Source organism: Pyrus communis, chromosome 8, assembly GCF_963583255.1.
Source record: "Pyrus communis chromosome 8, drPyrComm1.1, whole genome shotgun sequence".
Classification (NCBI taxonomy): Eukaryota; Viridiplantae; Streptophyta; class Magnoliopsida; order Rosales; family Rosaceae; genus Pyrus; species Pyrus communis.
The window spans coordinates 6,898,859-6,920,436 of record NC_084810.1 but is presented as its reverse complement, the minus strand read 5'-3'; the positions used below and the strand labels follow the sequence as shown (position 1 = coordinate 6,920,436).

Below are 21,578 nucleotides of genomic sequence, written 5' to 3'. Positions count from 1 at the left end.
GCATGCTAAAATTTGTCATGGATTTGAAGAAGCCCAAACAGGCCGAGACTTCCAGGCCATTTTTCAGACACATTCGACCACATTTTGGCCTCGATTCAAGTAAAATCGTAATCTTGTCACTCCCAGCTTCAATTTGGTATATTTTATATGAAAGTTGGTTGTGAAATGGATCTGAAAGAGAGTCGGGAAGTTAATGATTGATCTAGGTGACCGGCGATGATGAGGAGTCTGTCGGGAGTGGTCGTTGATCATGACAAAGACGAGAAATAGAGGATAGTCTTAGCTAGTCCCATGGTTATTGGGGGGTCTCACTAAGACCTCTTAGTGAAGGGTTTTGTCCATGCTAGTCCCCTTTAGTCTCATTAATGTTAGTCCCAGCATGGAACAAACACAGTATTGGATTAATAGCTAGTCCAATCCAGTCCAGTCCAGTCCGTGTTAGTGAGGGCAAACAAACGCCCCCATATATGTCGACTTCCATCCTCCATAGCTAGGCAGACCTACCAAAAAAAAATGCTAAACTCTTCCTCATATCCGAAATGGCACTCCCAACGAAGTCTCTCGAAATACTCAGCTCCCTTCCACCTTCCGAATAATACTTCTACAAACAAGTCACGCTAGAGTAAAAGTATCTCATATCATCAGGGTCAAAAGCAAAAGTATCTCATATCATGCTTTTTCTCTGTCTTTTCCTTTGCCCTTACTTTTACATGCAAGACAAGGAGAAAAGAAGCAATCAGTTGGAACCTGAAATCAAACTTCCGATTTGGAATTAATTGCCCGGAACCTTTGCATGGTTGCTTGCCTAGCATTGCTCTCGAGTACTTATCCTCAACTGCTGTTAAGGTCATGAATTCCTTCGGAAAATACCTTAAAACAGTTGGTAGATATTGGCTCTTTACACTGAAGCCACCAAGCATGGATAAGTTGCTGAAAAGTAGTGCTCTGAAGGACCATTTAAATGCAAAGGTTGCGCACCACTTCTGCTATACAAAAAACTGAAGAAAAAGGTTCAACGATGAGCTGGAAGAGACCACTACAACACGACGCCCTTCTTGTAAAATCACACAATTCAGACGAATGAGTCTAAGTCAAATCCAAGCCCGGCATTATTGCTCTAATTAAAGAGATCGATAAGCTTCAACAATTTTTTGCTAGCACCGTCACCGAAGAACAAAGCCTCGCCATACCATATCCACTACTTTGTCAACAGTAGAAGTATCTCATATCATCAGGATCGAACGTACTCCAAATATGATAGACTTGTTTTGACCCTCAAATTCTTGAGTCGGCTCGCTCTTTTGGAGGAAACCGAAAAACCTTCCAGCCCCGTTTAAGAATAAGCCTGTGAAAAGTCAACAAGTACAACAACACGTGCCGATTCATCCATTACTTATTCAATAGCAAAAACATCTCATATCATCTCTTCTCCATGTCCTTTTCTTTGTCCTTATTGCGATCTGCAAGATAAGGACAAGGAGAACAATCAGCCAGAACCCGAACACAAAACTTTCAATCTAAGACTGATTGCTTAGAACTTTTATTGCTTACCTTGTATGTTACCTTTTTCGGTAGATCTTATGGCTCAAAGACTTGAGGGACTCCTATTATAGGGTTTGTATCACACTTAACCAAGCCCGAAACTACAAGTAAGCTTCAAATGAAAATGATATGTTACCTTGTGCGTCAACATCAGCTAAAGGTCTCCACATACACACTCGCTTCATGATCCCAACCCAGTTTCGAACGTGAATAACCGTCTATTAATGCAAGTTTCATCCCATGATTTCAAAACATAAAAGGCATCGGAAAGAACGCCGAAATCACAAATGAAGCTTGCCTGAAAAAAAATCCCAGACAGAATGTAACCAATCAATTTTACAACTAATAATAACGGAAGCGATAATTAATTTAATTTATTAAATTTCAATCTTTTTCAATGATTAAAGGTAAAAAATTAAAAAAATTAAAAAAATTAAAATAAAAATAAAAATAAAAAAACTTTATTAAATCTCATTATATGAAACAAAGAGTGCAAGTATATGGAAAAAATGGGGGTGTGGTTAACATTTTCCTAATGGCAAAACCAAACACAACTAAAACGACGTCGTCGTCCCAGGATAGCAAAACATCCGAAGATTTTACTATTTTGCTATTTACTATATTTTTAGTATATACGTACCCGTAATCTTCGTCGTGCCTGCGGACCTGAACTCTTGTTCGATCCTGACCGCTCTTCCTTTTCAAGGCTCTCTCAATCGTAGCTGTTCGATCCACCATCTTCGCAGCAACATTATCCTCAGAAATTGAGCACAGCAACGACGTCCAATCAGACGAATTTACGGAGCTCCCGCACTTTCTTCTGCATTGTAGTATTCGGCTAGGCGCCCTCACCAGCGATCTCGTCTCCTCTGAGAGCGAAACCGACTCATTATTGGATGTTATGGGGCGAGTAGCCCCGGAACACGGGACAAACTCCAACAAGAACTTCATGGCGCAATTTTGCTGTTACGATGTCGATGTGCGTTACCTGAGAATTGTGTGAAAGAGGGGCTCGGAACTGTTGAGGTTTACAGTTTGTGACATCGGCGGGATCTCACTTCATGGTTGTTTGGGATTCAAGCTGAAGAGACAGAAGGGTTTGGAGAGTGGACTTCGTTCCTGGCTCTCCTTTGGTTTTGGTGAGAGAGTGAGGATTTTATAATACGTTTGGTTTGGAAGGATATGTAGGGTTTTATCCGAATTCTGGTGTAAAAAAAAGTTTGCAATAGATGATTGTGGAAAGAGGAAGCATGGAAAATACATAGGGACCCGGCATTTCTGCCCTCCCAGTTCCCATACATTCTCATCCCCTTCTATTTTGTGCGATCATGGTTAAGCCACGTCAACATTTTATATTAATTTTTTAATAGAGATAATAAGAGAAAAAGTAATAGTGATATAAAATGTTGACATATTTTAACTGTAACCGTATACATAGAAAATGATGGGCGTGTATAAGAACTGGCAGAGCAGAGAAGCAAGGTCCAATGCATAAAGCCCTATGATTTTGATCCATATCAATTCAAATCTACTTCTTAATTATAAAATAATTTTTCAAGTCCCCAACCGAGAAGTTTCTCACTCGTGAAATTAAGGGAGCACTATGTCAACCTACAGGATCCACCGACGAAGTTTCAACATGCAAACTCCAACAAAAGAAAAAATTCAAAGAACTTGGTGAAGGATGCCTTAGTGTGCTTAACACAACACGTTAAATGAAATAAAGCTTATTTATTGATATCTTCAATAAATTACAAATACGTGCATATACATGAATTAAAATAAACAGACAGGAGGAGGCCTTCACAAAGTTTGCTCATGAGAAGTCTCAGCACTCGGTAAAGCCCCAGAAATAGAAAGCACCGTAGGATGATCATTTGGAGCCTCAGTACTGGGCAGAACCCCAGAAAAAGGAGACAATAAAGGTTGATCATTTGGAGCTTCAGTACGTGGTACAGCCCCAGATGACAAATGCAATAAATGCCTTCTGAACAAACTTACAAACCTCTGATGATCACTTAAAATCTGACCCTCGAATTCATGTAACTAGTCAAGCTTTCTCTTTATGTTTGTAGCATAGCTACAAAGGAAAAATGGGGTAACAAAAGTTTTGAGGCGGATGACCTCAACCAAAGCTTTGCTCGTTTTTTCTGGCGTCATTCACAAGCTTCTTATTCTCTTTAAACTTTGTCTTGTACCGCTCGACCTCTTGTAGTTTGTCATCGTACTCGGTCATGACCTACACAACAAGATGATCGTCACTGCTAAGAAAAATAAGGGAGAAAATAAAAAAAATGGCATAGTAACACTTACATAAGAAGATAGCATCATCATCTGGTCACGATTTGATTTGTTCTTATTTAGCGGCTCACCAAGCTCGTCAACAGTGGATCGGCGTCCTGCCAGGCAATTATTGACATACCTAAAACTACTTGGTTGCATGACAACCTTCAAGTCCTTCCAATGGATGCTGCCAACCTCTTCCTTATACTTCCTCTTATGGTTGGAGCTAAGGTCACCTTCTTGGTCAGTGTACTCCATGGTTAGAGGAAAGATAGGATTGATGGTAGGAAGAAGAGGTAACAGTCGTCTCTCTTCCTCTACAACTATGGCAACAACACACCCGATGGCCTTATCTTCAGCCTTCTTTAAGGCAGTAATCTTGAGGACCTCCTCTTGTGACTTAGGTCTAGGGGCTAGCCTCACCCGGTGCTTACGAGCTCCCTTATGAAACAAAATGTTGTCTACGGGAACTAACATGGGTGTTTTCCCTTTCTTGGTGCTAGTCCCCTCTTTCTTGCTCACTTTCTCTACTGAACAAGAAAAAATCAAAGTAAGGAATGCAACTTCTTAAAAGAAAATGGGCGAAATGAAAGATACAACTTACTTGCTCGTCTCTGGCACTCCGACACTAGGGGCTGGAAACCGTACTTTCGAAACAAATGTCGTAGCTTGCCCAAATGTCTATCCTCCTTAGGCACCTTTAACACCTTCTCTACATCAACCAGCTCCCATTCGGACAATTTGATGGTGCCTCGCGTCACTGTATGAAGGAAAATGTTAAATGCAAGAAGAAATCACAACAAATAACAAACAATGCGAACAATGGATACATTACAAGCTACAGTCTGGAAGTGAGTAGGGACACGTCGCTCAGGTGTGACACCCCTAACATGCTCCCAATCATTATAAATAAAGCACTAACGGTTTTTCCAAGTGCAGTACGCCTTTTTCTTACCAAAGACAATACGCTCTCTCTCACTCTGACATGCACACTCGGCATACCCAGTGCATGCTTTCACCGGGCGCATCTTATAACAGTAGCGCCATTGATGGAAGAAAGGCTCACCTAATCCACATTTCATCCAAATAATATAAAACCCGAACAAGGTATCCCAAAAACCAGGATTGAGTTGCCGAAGAGCATATCCAATGAAAGATAGCATCCGTTGCAACCACGGGTGCAAAGGCAGGTTCACCCTTAAGGTCAATAATATTTGGGTATAGAACATAACATGACCCTTGGGCGGTTCAGAGGGCAATTCTTCATGATGTACCAAATGCATTCCTACAATACGGGGGATACTACATGACTGTCTTAGGGCCTCAAGCTGCTTTTCGTTATCTAACAAGTTTTTCTCTAAATGGACTGCTGTGAACTCAAAGCGAAATATGGGTATGGCGTCACAAACAACCCCCTCACCCACTGACATAAAGGAGGAAGAACCAATATTTACTAAGGTTTGACAATTGTGAAGATCATCCAATGTTTCTTTTGTACAAGACTCCAACAAAGGCCCTGAAGACTCCAACATTGCAAGCTCAAACCTAAAGCTAGAGCTAGGTGAGCCCTCATCACTAGAACTTCCAGACTCTGACATCTACAACAAAAAGAAACAAACTCTATCACTACATGAAAGATCGAAACATAAGGAAGTTCCTAAGGCACGAAGAAAAGCTCAACCAGTTCATCATGTTCTCAACCAAATACATGAACACTCAAGCAATTCAACAAGAATGAAAGCATGCAATCTAATGGAGAAGACTACCAACCTAAAAATGGTGTAAAGCAATGTTGGAATCCCTTTCAACTAGAGAACACTTTGTCTTAAAAAATTATTACAAATGAGCAAATGAAGGCAAGGTAAAAAGTGTAAACTTATCCTTCTTATTTAAGTTCAACAAGACCAAAGAATTTGAAAATCCAAATTCAAATCATGAGAAAGCCCCACATGAAAATCTTCAAACTTCCACACAAGCTAGGGAGTTTCAAATTTTAAATTTCAAATTTTCAATTCCCCCCATCCAAAAAAAAAAAAAAAAAAAAAACCAACAAATAAAAATCCAAAAAAAAATAAATAAATAAAAAAAGAAAGGAGGGGGAACACATCAACTTTATCGATGAAAGACAACTACAATTTTCAAAAGCTTTACACACTCTTGATCAAGATAGTGTGAAGCAAAACCAATTTATGGTGCCAACAAAAGCTTCAACAAATGAAAAACAACTATAAATGTCAAAAGCCTCACACTCTTGATCAGGACTGTGAAGCAAAACCAATTTATGGTGACCAACACAAAGCTTCACCTACAAAGTCCCACCTACAAAGCTTCAACCACAAATCTTCACCTACAAAGCTTCAACCTTCAACCACAAAACTTCAACTACAAAGTTTCAACCACAAAATTTCACCTACAAAGCTTCATCAAATGGAGAGCAACTACAAATGTCAAAAGTTTCACACTCTTGATCAAGATAGTGTGAAGCAAAATCAAGTTCTTGTGTCCTAAATTAGCTTCAACTATTCAAGCTATATAACCAAACACAAAACCTTGCTGCCAAATAAAAAAAAAACCAAAATCACAAAACTCAAGGTTTTTAGCAATCTGTGCCACAACAAGAAGTACAAACAAAAAGCTTTACATATCAATTTTCTTTTCCTTCCACTCCATCCACAAAGTCCCTATCTCACACACACACACATATACATGTTTTCAAACATGTTATAATAGTTTAAACAAGAAGTCAAAGCTCCAAGTTTAAATAGTGAACAAAAGCACAAGAAATTCACCAGTAGTGAAGGTGCTACAAAACTTGAATCCCCCCCCCCAAAAAAAGACTTTTGAACCTCAACAGTAACAAGGATCCTCGAAGCTTGCACATCACAAATGGTACCAAAGTCAGCCACACATGAAGGCCTTCTGCAACTCGCACCCTTCCTATTTTTTCAAGCCTCTGCGACCTGCAAAAGCTTCATCAATAGGCCAATAGACAATCCTGCTGTTTGGAAAAACTCATGAAGAAGATAAGTTATTATTTTATTATTAAGTCTTTATTATTCCCTTTTAAAATGGTGGGCCATGCATGAAAGAAACCCATCATTATGTTTTCTCAAATTATTTATTTATTATTTTATTGTTTTGTAATATTTGTCATATGATCACCATCACAAACGTGGCAAAGCACATCACACAAAGTCTTATTATTTAAATGGTTGTCTTCCCATATTAGTGACACGCTACACTTACAGATGTGTCCTTAAATATTTTTTATAGTGATGACAGTCTTCCGGCACATCATTATTCTTATACCATGTGACATAATCAGACACCACATCCTTTCATTTTGTGGTATTTACCTTATAATTATCACATGTACAAGCTTATATTTCACTAGCCATATCATACATGTTTAAAGAGGCATTTACTTGTGCAATTTCCACCCATTTGCATCAACATTCTATGATTGCCTTTAACTATTCCACTTATGCAACATGTGACTTACTACACAATTGAACAAATTATTTATTTGTAGATCGATGAGCCACGTGCTTATTTTAACAATTAAGCTACTCGCAAGACACCTCCTTCATCAACTCCTCGTTCGAAGAGTTGGGGGACTCTTACCATATACTACTACACCTCGGTATTTGAAAGTTTCGCGATTACTCAGTGTCTTGGATTTTTCAAGTCCCAACCGAGAAGTTTCTCACTCGTGAAATTAAGGAAGCAATATTTCAACCTACAAGATCCACCCACGAAGTTTCAACATGCAAACTCCAACAAAAGAAAAAATTCAAAGAACTTGATGAAGGATGCCTTAGTGTGCTTAACACAACACGTTAAACGAGGTAAAGCTTATTTATTGATATCTTCGATAAATTACAAATATGTGCATATACATGAATCAAAACAAACAAACTGAATGAGGCATTCACAAAGTTTGCTCATGAGAAGTCTCAGCATTAAAGTGAATGAATAAAAAAATTAAGAAAATCACATCAGACACTCACATCATCCTCAAAGCAACCCGTCTCTTCAGTGTTTTTTTGGAAGCAGAACAACGGAAAGTACCAAAAACTCAGAATAATTTAGCCCTCGTCTTCTGCCATATATTGCTGCAACTGCTTCATAATGTGATATCAAGAAAATAAAGAAAGACAAAGGGCAACTAACACTGTCTAAAGGGGGTAATTCAGCCACATTAGACTCATCTATCTTGGCAAGTGTAGACATCGAAATTTCAGTAAAACAAATGCTCACCAATGCATTAAAGTTTTGACGTGTCAAGGCATACATGGCATACGCCACGTGTTGTACAAATTGTACACATGGCGTGTGACTCAACAAAATAGGAAGAAATACCCTTGAAGGACTAAACAAGTTTTTCTTCTCATGTTGGGCAATGACAAGGCAAGCACACTTCAATCCATTACGGATCAAAGCAAGTTCTTCTCATTTTGGGCAATGACAAAGCATACACATTTCAAGTTTAAAATGGTGTTAAGTGGGAAATTAGGCCATAAGTTAGACCACTTCAAGTTTAAAATGGTATTAAGTGGGAAATTAGGCCATAAGTTACACCACTTCAATTTCAATATTGCATTAAGTGGGAAAATTAGGCAATGGTGCTTGGAAAGGAAAAAAATATTTTGTGGTGGTGATTCATTCTCAAAGCCTATAAATAGGCTTCTCCATCAAGGTATCAAGCATCAACCAATTCACAAATACATTTCTCTACTCCCAAATTGGAAGAGAACTCTCCAAATCCTTGAAGCTTTGAAACTCTAAAGCTTTCAAGCAAATCTCGAAGGATCAAGAAAGCTCTCTTCGTTCTTCATTAAATCCTTTTTCAAGATCAAGCCCCGACGGCCCTTGAAGAAAGTGTTCATCCGTTCATCCTAAGCTCAAGCCCCAACGGCCCTTTGGATCAACAACCTCAACAAATCCACACATCCAATCGTTCTTCAAGATTAAGCCCAAAAGCCCTTGAAGATCCGCTCATCCATCAACCTTCAAGATCAAGCCCAAAAGCCCTTGAAGAAATCCACACAACCATTATTCAAGATCAAGCCCCGACGGCCCTTGAAGAAAGTGTTCATCGTTCATCCTAAGATCAAGCCCCAACGGCCCCTTGGATCAACAGCACAAACAAATCCACACATCCAATCGTTCTTCAAGACTAAGCCCAAAAGCCCTTGAAGATCTGCTCATCCATCATTCTTCAAGATCAAGCCCAACGCCCCTTGAAGATCCGTTCAACAACTGTTCATCCTAAGATCAAGCCCCGACGGTCCTTGGATCAACAAACAAATCCACACATCTATTCTTCAAGATCAAGCCCAAAAGCCCTTGAAGAAAACCAACTGTTCATTCAAGATCAAGCCTCGACGGCCCTTGAAGAAAACCAACCGTTCTTCAAGATCAAGCCCAAAAGCCCTTGAAGATCCGCTCATCCATCAACATTCAAGATCAAGCCCCGAAGGCCCTTGAAGAAACTTACAACTGTTCATCCAAGATCAAGCCTCGACGGCCCTTGGATCAACAAATCTAGATCTTACGGAGATAGAATCAGAGGACCAAATTTAAGAGAGATCGTAACCCCAAAAATCATTAAACACAAAAATATTATTTTGTACACGTTATTCTGGTTTCTTGTTTCAAGGAATCTTTCGTGTTCACAGCAAGCTTTCGAAACAAATAATCTGATATGGAAGTTGAGTCATATTCTTCCTACACCATTGAACAAAGGTGTAGACTAAAACAGCCAAAACAAAGTTCATCTAAAACACAACCTCCAGGGCAAAGACTATAATCGCCCTACAACAGTTCACTTAACATTGAATAGGGATAGTAAGGTTGTAAACAATATATATGGGTTGTAAACACTGTATACATATATAATAAAGACACAACATGAACATTCACGATATTTAATTGTAAAATCTAGTAAGCAATGGAATAGGATATTTCCTCATTTTGTCGGATTACTTTGAAACTTTGTTAAAATATATTCACTATCTCGTTATTTTCATGATGAAGATAGTATTTTCACTAAATCTAGTGTATTTTTATCCTATATAGTCCCAAGTTTGAATTAATCCCCGAATAATACTTGACAGTAAATAACAGGGGAACACTGAGAAATAAGAAATCAGAATTCGGCAATCATACATGATTAAATCACAAAATGAGTCAAATATTCTCAAAATCATTCTAAACGTCACATTGAAATCAAACTGACCAAAGTCTAAATAGAACTGAGCATAGTATCTCTTCTTGTTCTTGATCACTGTTGTTCCCAATGTGGTCCATTCCGGCTTCTCAGAATTGTCGTCCGAAAAGGGTTTCACCAGCAATTGGTGAACTGAACTTTTGTCCCTTCCACTAATTTAGTACGCAAAGAAAAGATTGGAAGGGAAACAAAATCCAACAAATAAAAAAGGGGTCAGTGAAACAATAAAAATTAAAATTTTCTGCAAGGGGCATCCCAGAATTTAAATTCACACTAAACGCATTTCCTAGTTCTCTTAATTGAAGCGAACCCAGAAACAAAAAAATGAAAAAAAAATAATAATAATACCTTTGCAGGTGTTACAGTATTGGTGATGCGTCTTTTTCCAGTCGGTCAATTCGTCATTGTTTACATCAGTAACAATCGGAGGCGAAGCTGCTGGTTTGGGTGAAGAAGAAAAGGAGGAGGATGACGGTTTGAAGAAGGCACTGATCTTTGGTGGCATTGCATGAATGCGTCGGATTGGACTTGAATTGATCTGAGTTCATTTCCCTTCCGTCGTTCTTTGGTTCAGAGAAAACATAATAAAGGAAAAGAGTGGAGAAACGCTGTCGAAAAGTGACAACAAACACAGATAACCCAGAGAAGAAAAAAACCAGGGATAGAACTCGAGCTGGGTTCGTGTTTTCGACGAGAGCGCTAGTCGTTCCTGGAAGCAAATGGAAACGGACTGGACTTCTGCCATCCCCACGATTACCAACACGCGTACACCTACAGCACGTGTACATCAGAAGTAGTGCCAGAGAGTCAGTGAAAGCACTTAAGAGTTAAGAGGCAGAAATGAACTTGAATGTTTGAATTTTAGCATATATAATATAATTTCCGTTAGACTGGTTAATCCCACCAAGTTCAATGAATCCAACAGTGATCAAAGGCCCAAGCCCTCCCACCCTTTTGGCAGGCTATCAGCACTAATTATTTCTTGCAATTTTTTAAAGAGTTTGTGACAAGTATTTAAAACCGTTTAATTATTCGTCTCCGTCGGCGTCAAGATATCTCGTATAAAATAAGCAAACGACTTATGAATGATCGAATCAACGTATTAGGTTTGGGACTAAATTGTAGAGGAATCCCAGTGAGAGTTTAAGGCCCTTTCTTACCCAGACCCACCTCTGTCCTTGAGATATTGAATGACGAAGAACAAAACAATAGTTATTACTTTCATGAAAAATGGGGTAATGCAAAGGAAAGAGATCCCAGAATATTCTGTAATCTTCACAGGCCGCCCCTAAGTCCCTACCTAAGAGAGACACTTGCGCCATTATAATAACGTGTTGCGATAATAATATATGTCCAAGTTTATCTTCGCGTGACATTATATAATTTATACGAAACGTCTGGATCACAGTCTACCTGTATAATGTACATTCTTCTCTAAATAATACCTATGTGAGTCAAAGACCATGATCCAACAAATCAACGGCTGGAGCTCCATCCACGTGTCAAGCCAAAAGCATCACGCTTCTACTGACAAGAAAAACACAAGCGCATATATATACGAATACATGGCAATTTAGCCACCACCTCCTAAAACCTTCGACATGGGAGACGCCGCCACCACCACCTCTTACACAAGAAATTAATTAGGCCAATTTAAAACATGCCCACCAGCTCGTCATCATCGTCATCTGATTCAGGAGTTGATCAGAGCCCTGACGAGCTCCGGTCGCCTCTGCTCTCTAATGCGAATAAAGCCGTCAGAGAGACTGAATCAGAGAAGCTATGCATCGACGACATGTTACAAAAGTATTGCGGGGAGTTTGGTCCGTACCAAATGAAGCACTTTGTGCTGACCAGCTTGGCTTGGGCTCTGGAGGCATTCCACACCATGGTCATGATATTTGCGGACCGTGAACCGGCTTGGCGGTGCTTGGATGGAGCAGCTGGTTCGGGTTGCGATGCCAGGGCGAAGACCGTTTGTGGACTCAAACCGGGTTCGTGGGAGTGGATCGGCAGTCTAGGGAGCTCGACCGTTGCTGAATGGGGGTTGGTTTGCGAGGAGAAGTATAAGGTTGGGTTGGCGCAGGCCTTGTTCTTCGGCGGCTGTATGATTGGTCAGTTATCCTACTCTTCCTCCCCACAAGTTTATCTATTGCCTTGTTAGTTTATAATTATTAAATCAAAACACGAGAAGATATAACATATAAGATAAACTAGAAGCAACGGTGAAGGTTTAATTACGTTTTTTGGAACAACTTGTTTGATAGCGAATTTGTCGATGATAAGATGTTTGCAGTGCAAAGATAACAAGCACACAAATGCAATACACATTTTTTTTCCGTCTAAATATTATTTTCCATCCTCAGCGTTTTCGTCTGTTGTAAAACTAAGATTCATGATTTGGGAAGATACAATCAACGTTAAGAACTACAAATATCGTCCAAATAGTTTTATTTTGAATATATCTGCATGCAGACATTTTTCAATGATTAAGCAATTGCAGCACATGGTATGATCTGTCTTGACTAGTTTTAGAAGATAGTTTAGGTTTTTCCACTTGTGGATTTGTGGGAGAAAATGAGATCTTTGTTTAATTGGTTTTGTAATGGCGATAATAAAGCAGTTTATAACTATTTGTTTTGTTCAAGTAGTTTATACCTTTGATAATATTTAAAAATTTAACCTAACAGATAAGTCAAATTGTTATGACTAACCTGTATGACTTGGTCCAATTACCCCACTCTTACTTTGTAAAATATTTTTTGTTAAAAAAAAAAAAAAAAGTTTTAACGAAACAGTTCTGGAATTGTTCACTTTTAATTAAAAATCACAATTTTACCTTTATCTGATATCATTCACTACACCTTTATTTATCTTTTTTCATTAAAACTAAAAAAAAAATTAGATTTTTTGTTAATTTTCCTTGAAAAAAAAACGCATAAACCACTTAATTATTACCTTGCTGAAAATTGGTCATAGACTCTTCTTGATTGCAAAATAGTAGTTTAGAAAGTGACGGATGCACCATGGATTTGGATTCCCTTACGGATAGAAATAGAGAAGAGATTTTTTAATATGTTTGAAAGACAAGTGTTTTTCTACAAATTGTGAAATTTTTGTATTAAAATATGAATAACATAAAAAGAAAAAAATTTCTCTATTTATATAATAATATATGGTGTACCACTTGTGTTTATTAGATTAATATGTCGAGATTATACTAGTTAGATAAATGCTAAGAAGAGTCTCTCCAAAGCAAGATTTTTCATGAACTTTTTGTCATCTTAACATTATATTTTATTATATTGAAACAAAAAATGATTTTAAATTATAAGATAACATAGAGTCTTATGTTTATATTGTCATCATTATCACTAGCAGCTGGCAGAATATGACTGCCAGAACGCAGTAAAACATATATAAATTATAAACATACATACTAGTGGTAAATAAAACATATAATATAGGTTAAACCAGAACGTAAAACAAACAAATTAATATTTGGAATTTGGAGAGGAACAATCTAAGGTACTGACACGATAGCGTGAAATTAAGCGTGGAGTCAAAATATGCGGTTGCAGATGCGGCTCCCGTGTCTGCATGCAAATTTAAGAAATCAAGCTCGCTTCAGTTTGTTTGTTGGGTTTCATCAGCGTAATAATATGGGCGTCATTTTTGTCCATTTCGTAAATTTATATGGAACAGGTCTATGGTCTGACGTGTTCTTCTCGTTTAGCTTGCTATATATCATTTTATATAACAGAACAGGTTACGTTCAATTTTCCCTCATTCTTTATCTTTATAACAAAACATATGAAAATTGCAGTCCCATGTTGATTAGAATACGTACTTGAGTTCGAGTTTCTTTGTTCTTTTTGTACGGTTGGATGAATTCATGTTCATAACTTTTAGACCCACCGTAGTTCACTATAGACACCGATATTAATATTAACTTAATAACTTATTTTTAGGTGTTAAGTTTTGTTACAAAAGGCTTCCATAATATTCATTCTAACAGTCAAAAATTAAGAATAACTTAACTTGTAAGAGGTAAAAATAAACGAATAACATCACTTAAGACATAAACACATTAAAAATTTGTAGACAATTTTACATGGGGTCTACTCACATGATAAAACATGTACGGTGCCATTTAAGCCTTATCTAAATCTCACAAACTAAAGAGAGATCCACTTCTTTCACCTAAAAAAAGAACGAGAAGATGCCACTTTACTAAAAGTAGCGAATATAAGAAGGAAAAACACTGAAAAAGAATGGAGATGCTGTCGATCGTTCTTTTCTAAACGTGAACTCAAATGTTCTGGACCAATTTCAGACTTTTCCACATAAAGGGGCACATCCAAATGCAGGCTTTATGGAAGGCATTGTTGAATTTTTTAGGTCTACATGCTGAGGATCCCTCCAACAATATCGATACCGTTTCCACTTTATCACATATCCAATCCTCAGGTGTGGAGTTTTATCACAAAAGGTTTCGATGTTAGTTAAAGTGAGATAATTCTATTTAAAGTACTCTTATGTCCCCCGCACGTGAGACCCCATTTTATGGGTCACATGTGGAAATCCACATCAGTAACCACATGGAGCCAGTGGGAGCTCACCCATCGCACGAGGCCAAACGGGGACCCACCCAATCAAGTGGTATCTTTGGCCTACGTGAACATTGCGCAGGGCCAAAAGGAACCCACCCAAACATGTGGCAGTACGAACCCGTTCCTTGGTTATGATAACATGTTAAATTTTTTAGGTCGACGAGCCGAGGGCCCACTCCAACAACAAGCATATCCGTTCATGCTTACTCAAGAGTACTTCTTTGGCTTTTAACTACTAAACCCTAGTTTTGAATGATTATGTCCCACATTAGTTTACCTTTTAACCTAGCCAAAACAGAATTCAAATACTAATAATTTGACCTTAATTTATCTTGTCCTCTCTAACAAAACAATATATTTTAATTTACAGAGAAAATATTAGAACTTAAGGGTAAAGACGAGAGCACACTGTCCTTTATCCTGATTAACTGGCTAATTCATATGCAACAAAAGTAAGAGGTGATAAATGGGTTTACATGGTTGAGTTAAAGATGATTTCATACCAATGAAGCCTGCAAATGCACAATTTAATTATAATCAGTTTCAGAAATTTAAAATAAAAAGTAAAATGTTACTCAACCACCATGGTATTGAATAATATTCATATATATTCATTTTTGCTTTTATTTTTCTTAGTTTTTTGGATTAGACAGTAGATTGAACTATCATTCAATCGAAACAAAACGCATGCATGCAATAACCTAGCAGCAGGCCGTTAGCCCTCGACGGGTAAAAGATCATAGGTTTGATTCATTAGATGATGAATCTGACACTAAATTATTATGAAAAGCTCCTTTTGTGATTTAGCACAATTTTTCATCTTTTAGTATAAATATATCGTTGTATTAAAAAAGGTTAAAATAAAATGAAGAAGAAGAGCAACCAAATTGATAGAGGAAAATTTGGTTAGTGCCTTTTTGACAAAAATCACTAGGAAGATTGGGCCAAACTACAACATGCCTTTTACCATTTTCCCAATCCATGTTCTGTAATAGGGCCAAATTTCATTATATACCTAAATACTTGCTGCATTTTCTTTTTCTCTTTTTGTTCTTTCTTCAGATTTGATACTGTTCTACTACTTGTGTATGTAAATGGTGATTTGGCTGTATATATATAGCATTTGGTACATTGTTGATATTAATTATGCCGATATTACCAAATTTAGTAAAATTTAGACAATGTACTAGATATTATAAATTAACGCCATACAATAAACTCTCTTTTTCCAATTATATTTTAACTGACTACTAAGATTAATATTTATATCATACATTCATTTCAGGTGCGGGAGTTTTTGGGCATTTGTCAGACTCGTTTTTAGGAAGAAAAGGCTCCCTAACCGTTGTTTGCATCTTGAACACCATCTTCGGTTGTCTAACAGCACTCTCCCCAAACTACTGGACCTACGTCCTCTTCCGCCTTCTCACCGGCTTCAGCACAGGGGGGGTCGGCCTCTGCGCCTTCGTCCTTGCTACTGAACCTGTCGGTCCTACAAAGCGTGGTGCAGCAGGAATGTCCACATTCTACTTCTTCTCAACCGGGATTGCAATCCTCTCTTGCGTTGCGTATATTTTCCCACAATGGCGCGAACTCTACATTGCCTCCTCAATCCCATCATTGCTCTTCTTGCTCGTTGTCCTACCATTTGTCTCTGAGTCCCCAAGGTGGTACCTCGTACGAGGAAGAATATTGGAAGCCATGAAACTAATGCGCACGATTGCAAAGTCCAACAAGAACCACCTTCCTGAGGGAGTTGTCCTAACCCTAGATGAAGAAGCAAGCAATGATACTTCTACTACAAATGAGGATGACCAAACGTACAAGGAACTATTGGAGAGCAAAGAAGCAATAAGTGGTTCTCTAATTGATGTGATAAAGTCACCAGTTACCCGAATCCGGTTATTCCTAGCTGTGGCCATAAATTTCTTGTGCTCGGTCGTGTACTATGGTTTGAGCTTGAACGTTGTCAACCTCGAAACCAACCTCTATATCAACGTGTTACTCAACGCCGTGGCGGAAATGCCAGCTTTCACAATCACGGCAATCTTACTAGACAAGTATGGAAGGAAGCCATTAGCAATTGGGACGTTATGGTTTAGTGGGGTGTTTTGTTTTGTTGGGAGCTTGGTGGGGAATGTTGGGATGTGGAAAGTTATTAGGATGGTGTGCGGGATTTTGGGGATTTTTGGGATGGCGGGGACTTACAATTTGCTTTTTATTTACACCATGGAGTTGTTTCCAACTGTGGTGAGGAATGCAGCGCTTGGATGTGCCACACAAGCCGCACAAATGGGGGCGATTTTGGCCCCGTTTGTGGTGGTTCTGGGCGGGGGTTTGCCATTTTCAGTGTTTGCCGTGTGTGGGGTTGTGGGTGGAATGTTTGCATTTTATTTGCCGGAGACGTTGAATAAGCCTTTGTATGATACAATGGCTGGGATGGAGGATAAGGAGGGTGCTTGCATAAGTGTGTGAATTTGTAACTTCTTGATTAGAGTAAGTCTGTAAGATTCATGTGCCTTTTTTTTTTTGTTTTTGGGGTGAAGTTCCTTTTAGCTAGTAGTTAACAATTATAAATGTTTACTATGATTGGGCTTGACCATCATCGATCCGTCTATTAGACTCTCCCAATCCTTGTAGCAAAAATATGAATCCCTCCAAATTTTAGTCAACAGAAAACCTAATGAACTAGATTACGCACTAGACTATGAGTCACTCTGTTAAGTTGGTGATTCATTTGACGATCTACGGCTGCTCAGCTTATTTATCTTTAGTATTGCAGGCTCAATGAAAATTGAAACGATATTTCTAATCCTGCTTTACACTTTCTACGTTAAATGTAAACCAGTATTGCCGGTCCATGATGGAATGATATCCAACAGTTTACCATGTATGAACATCTGGGGTTCTGCATCAACTCCTAATACCATACACCTTGGACAGACTAAGTAGTGATGTGATTTAGGAAGCCTTGTTTCAAGAATGTTCGAAGGTTCTGTATTAATTTTGGATTCTCTTCTTTTTTCGTGAAATTTGAAAATTTGATTTTTCTTTTGTTATCGTTGGATTTGAATTTGAGATTTTTTTTTTACTTTTGAAGAGACAAGTTTAGATTAAAATTGTTTTCTTATGAGCAATATTATCTACCCTAAATTGATAATTGTGAGAAGAAGAATGCAAATTTAAGTACAAAAGGAGATCAAGCTCTGCTCTAGTTTATGTAGATACATACACATCTACAATTCCACTAAAATTATTAGGTGAGAAAAAATGTCACGTCATGGTCCACGTTGTTTTGGATTTTAAAAATGTCATGTATTATTATAATTGTTAAGATATTTTTAATTAAGCTAAATAAATAAATAAACTCAAAAGTGTTTATTAAAATTAAAAATAGAACAATTTCCAATTAAACTTAATTTCCAGTCTATCATTAAATTATGAAACATAAACCAAATGCAAGTTGGATGAACAATAGGGAAATCTGAATAAATAAATGGAAAATATACAAATGCACTATTCGAGTACAATGGTACAATACAAGAAGGCTCTTTAATTGTTATATATTTTCCTAATTTCATACACACACACACACACACTCGCTTCATGATCCCAACCCAGTTTCGAACGTGAATAACCGTCTGTTAATGCAAGTTTCATCCCATGATTTCAAAACATAAAAGGCGTCGGAGAGAACGCCGGAATCGCAAATGAAGCTTGCCTGAAAAAAAATCCCATACAAAATGTAACCAATCAATTTTACAACCAATAATAACGGAAGCGATAATTAATTTAATTTATTAAATTTCAATCTTTTTCAATGATTAAAGGCAAAACCAAACACAACTAAAACGACGTCGTCGTCCCAGGAAGCAAAACATCCGAAGATTTTACTATTTTGCTATTTACTATATTTTTAGTATTTACGTACCCGTAATCTTCGCCGTGGCTGCGGACCTGAACTCTTGTTCGATCCTGACCGCTCTTCCTTTTCACGGCTCTCTCAATCGCAGCTGTTCGATCCACCACCTTCGCAGCAACGTTATCCTCGGAAATTGAGCTCAGCGACGGCGTCCAATCGGACGAATTTACAGAGCTCCCGCGCTTTCTTCTGCGGCGTAGTATTCGGCTGGGCGCCCTCACCAGCGATCTCGTCTCCTCTGAGAGCGGAGCGGGCTCGCTGTTGGATGTTGTGGGGCGAGTGGCCCCGCAGCACGGGACAAACTCCAACAAGAACTTCATGGCGCAATTTTTCTGTTACGATGTCGATGTGCGTTACCTGAGAATTGTGTGAAAGAGGGGCTCGGAATTGTTGAGGTTTACGGTTTGTGACATCGGCGGGATCTCACTTCCGTCATGGTTATTTGGGTTTCAGGCTGAAGAGACAGAAGGCTTTGGAGAGTGTACTTTGTTCCTGGCTCTCCTCTGGTTTTGGTGGGAGAGCGAGGATTTTATAATGCGTTTGGTTTGGAAGGATATGTAGGGTTTTATCCGAATTCTGGTGTAAAAAAAATTCGCAATAGATGATTGTGGAAAGAGGAAGCCTCCAGTTAGTTTTCAAACACTCTAATCCTCTTTTATTTTGTGCGGTCATAATTAAGTTACGTTAATATTTTATATTATTATTTTTTATAAAGATAATAAGACAAAAAGTAATAATGATATAAAATGTTGAAGTAACTTAACCGTGACCGTAGAAATAAAAAAAAGATGGGAGTGTGGAAGACAGAGAAGCAAGGTACAATACATAGAGCCCCATGATTTTGATCCATATCAATTCAAATCTACTTCTTAATTACAAAATAATTTTTTAATGGGTAGGAAATGTAAGTAAAATCCTATTTCATAGCGCAGGTGGCATAAAAGGAAGAAACTTTTCATTGGAGCACACATAATACATCAAATGTTTTTATATAAATGGTTTGAAATTTTATTTTTTAAGTTATTAATTTTTTAGCACACATATCTTACTATTTATATAATAACACATAATATTCTAATCACATTGAAAAATCTCTCATAAAAAGGAGTTTCCATGTTGGGAGGGTTGGGTTTGCTAGGACTAAGGCCATGTTTTACGATGACCCATTTTGTAAGAAATGGGTATTATTGTTATTTTTATTTTTATTTTATTTTTTAATACATCGATATTTTTAAAAAAGAAGATCAGGTAAGCCATAAATTAGCAGCCTAATGAACAAATTTTTTTTTTTTTTTTGATCAAAGCCTAATTAACAATTAAAGAAAGAAAAAAATGAGTGGTTTTGGACATCTCATACTTCTTCTTATTTTTTCAAAAAAAAAATGGACAACTAGTGACAAGCCACTATAATCCACCTCTTTCTGGAACCGGAGGTTTTGGGAAATTTCACCTTGCATATAAGCACAGTCAAGCAAACTCACCAGCTTGAAGTATCAAATAGGGGAGCTCTTGTACCTGACAAATCAATGAAATTACTATGAGCAGTTGTTTATTTCATATTCAAATTCTCCATATTAAAGGGCACGGCAAATCAATTAACATAATAACATGTGAAAGATTTTTCCAAGTTAAAAGACATGTTTATTTTTAAATGACACAACACATATATTTATATACATGTAATGAACCTTTTAAATACTTCGTACAATTACTTACAAACAACATGAACATATATATTTATTAAATTTCGTATATTTGGAATGAAAAAGTGACTTGTAAGTGCCACTTTTCTTATTCAAAATGTGTCAGTTAATATTAGGTTGATTTGTAATTTGCCTTGATCAGTCCGGGACTCGTGGTGGGTAGTAAGTCAAGTTATGAGCTAATAAATCAATATATAATTTTGGTTTTCTCAAAAATATATATAATTTTGACGACTTAAATTTTTTCCTTCCTTGACATAATCAACTCAACCATATGACCTTATTCTTTTGGCGAAATACCCTTGTTTCCAATAAAGTAATTTGCATTGAACGGATTCACTGTCATGCCTCCAAGTAGCATTCCAATTCAATAATTAAAAATCATTTAAAGAAAATCTTACATATATTTTATTATTGAATGGTGACGTATCATTAAAAATGAAGATGTTTCATATACGTCTTTCTCTTAATTCCGATGATACTTAATTAATAGGGAATGACAGGGTGTGTAGAGTGTAGTGCATCTCTATGACGACGCTGCCTGTACAGAAAATATGACATTTTCAATTTGATCATGTTTTATAAAACTCTGGTGGGAAAATAAATTTCAAGATGTTCGGGGGCTACACGATTTGTTTCTAATAAAATATTGTGGAAAGAGGAAGTATTGAAAACACATAGAGCCCCATGATTGTGATCCATATCAATTCAAATCTACTTCTTAATTATAAAATAATTTTTTGTTAATGGGTAGGAAATGTAAGTAAAAAGTATTTTACAGCGCAGGTGTAGCTGGTAGGGGTGTGCAAGGGACAGAAAAAATTGGCATAAAGGGGAGTTTCCATGTTGGGAGGGTTGGGTTTGTTAGGATCAAGGGCATGTCTTGCGATGGAAAGAAATACGTATCATTTTTAATTTTGTATTTATTAATAATAAAAAATGAAAGACGAATGATTCTGGACATTCCATACCTTCCCACATCTAAAAAATAAAGATATAAAATTACTATGTGCAGTTATTCATTTCTTCATATTAAAAAATACGTCATATCAATAATATAATAGCATGTAAAAGATTTTTCATATTAAAAAGCACATGCATTCTTAAATAACACGAATACTTCGTGTAATTATTTACAAACAACATCGCAAAACATGAATTTTTTTTTTAATTTTTTTAATAAGCACCCATAATCGTTAACTGTGATTTTTTAAAGGTTCCATCACGTCAGCTTTTCAATTTATTAAATTTTGCATATTTGGAATGTGAATGCGACTTGTAAG

The 21,578-nt window shown here is 37.3% G+C and overlaps 2 protein-coding genes across 2 annotated transcripts; one reads left to right on the top strand and one right to left on the bottom strand.

Moving 5' to 3' along the window:
• Positions 1 to 11,656: 11,656 nt before the first annotated feature.
• LOC137742735 (organic cation/carnitine transporter 4-like) lies at positions 11,657 to 17,637 on the top strand. Its single transcript, XM_068482678.1, has 2 exons — positions 11,657 to 12,171; positions 15,956 to 17,637. The coding sequence occupies exons 1-2, from the start codon at positions 11,718 to 11,720 to the stop codon at positions 17,143 to 17,145; spliced, it is 1,644 nt and encodes a 547-aa protein (XP_068338779.1). The 5' UTR covers positions 11,657 to 11,717; the 3' UTR covers positions 17,146 to 17,637.
• A 547-nt stretch (positions 17,638 to 18,184) lies between these two features.
• LOC137741454 (uncharacterized) lies at positions 18,185 to 19,039 on the bottom strand. Its single transcript, XM_068481161.1, has 2 exons — positions 18,602 to 19,039; positions 18,185 to 18,391 (listed from the first exon to the last, which is right to left on the bottom strand). The coding sequence occupies exons 1-2, from the start codon at positions 18,910 to 18,912 to the stop codon at positions 18,340 to 18,342; spliced, it is 363 nt and encodes a 120-aa protein (XP_068337262.1). The 5' UTR covers positions 18,913 to 19,039; the 3' UTR covers positions 18,185 to 18,339.
• Between the last annotated feature and the right edge of the window lie 2,539 nt (positions 19,040 to 21,578).

What these genes read in the sequence shown, in the direction of transcription:
- LOC137742735 (XM_068482678.1), top strand. Translation starts at nt 11,718, where the DNA reads ATGCCCACCAGCTCGTCATCATCGTCATCTGATTCAGGAGTTGATCAG. An exon ending in CTTCGGCGGCTGTATGATTG is followed by an intron (nt 12,172 to 15,955) that starts GTCAGTTATCCT and finishes CATTCATTTCAG; the next exon opens with GTGCGGGAGTTTTTGGGCAT.
- LOC137741454 (XM_068481161.1), bottom strand. Translation starts at nt 18,912, where the DNA reads ATGAAGTTCTTGTTGGAGTTTGTCCCGTGCTGCGGGGCCACTCGCCCC. An exon ending in AGCCACGGCGAAGATTACGG is followed by an intron (nt 18,392 to 18,601) that starts GTACGTAAATAC and finishes ATTTTTTTTCAG; the next exon opens with GCAAGCTTCATTTGCGATTC.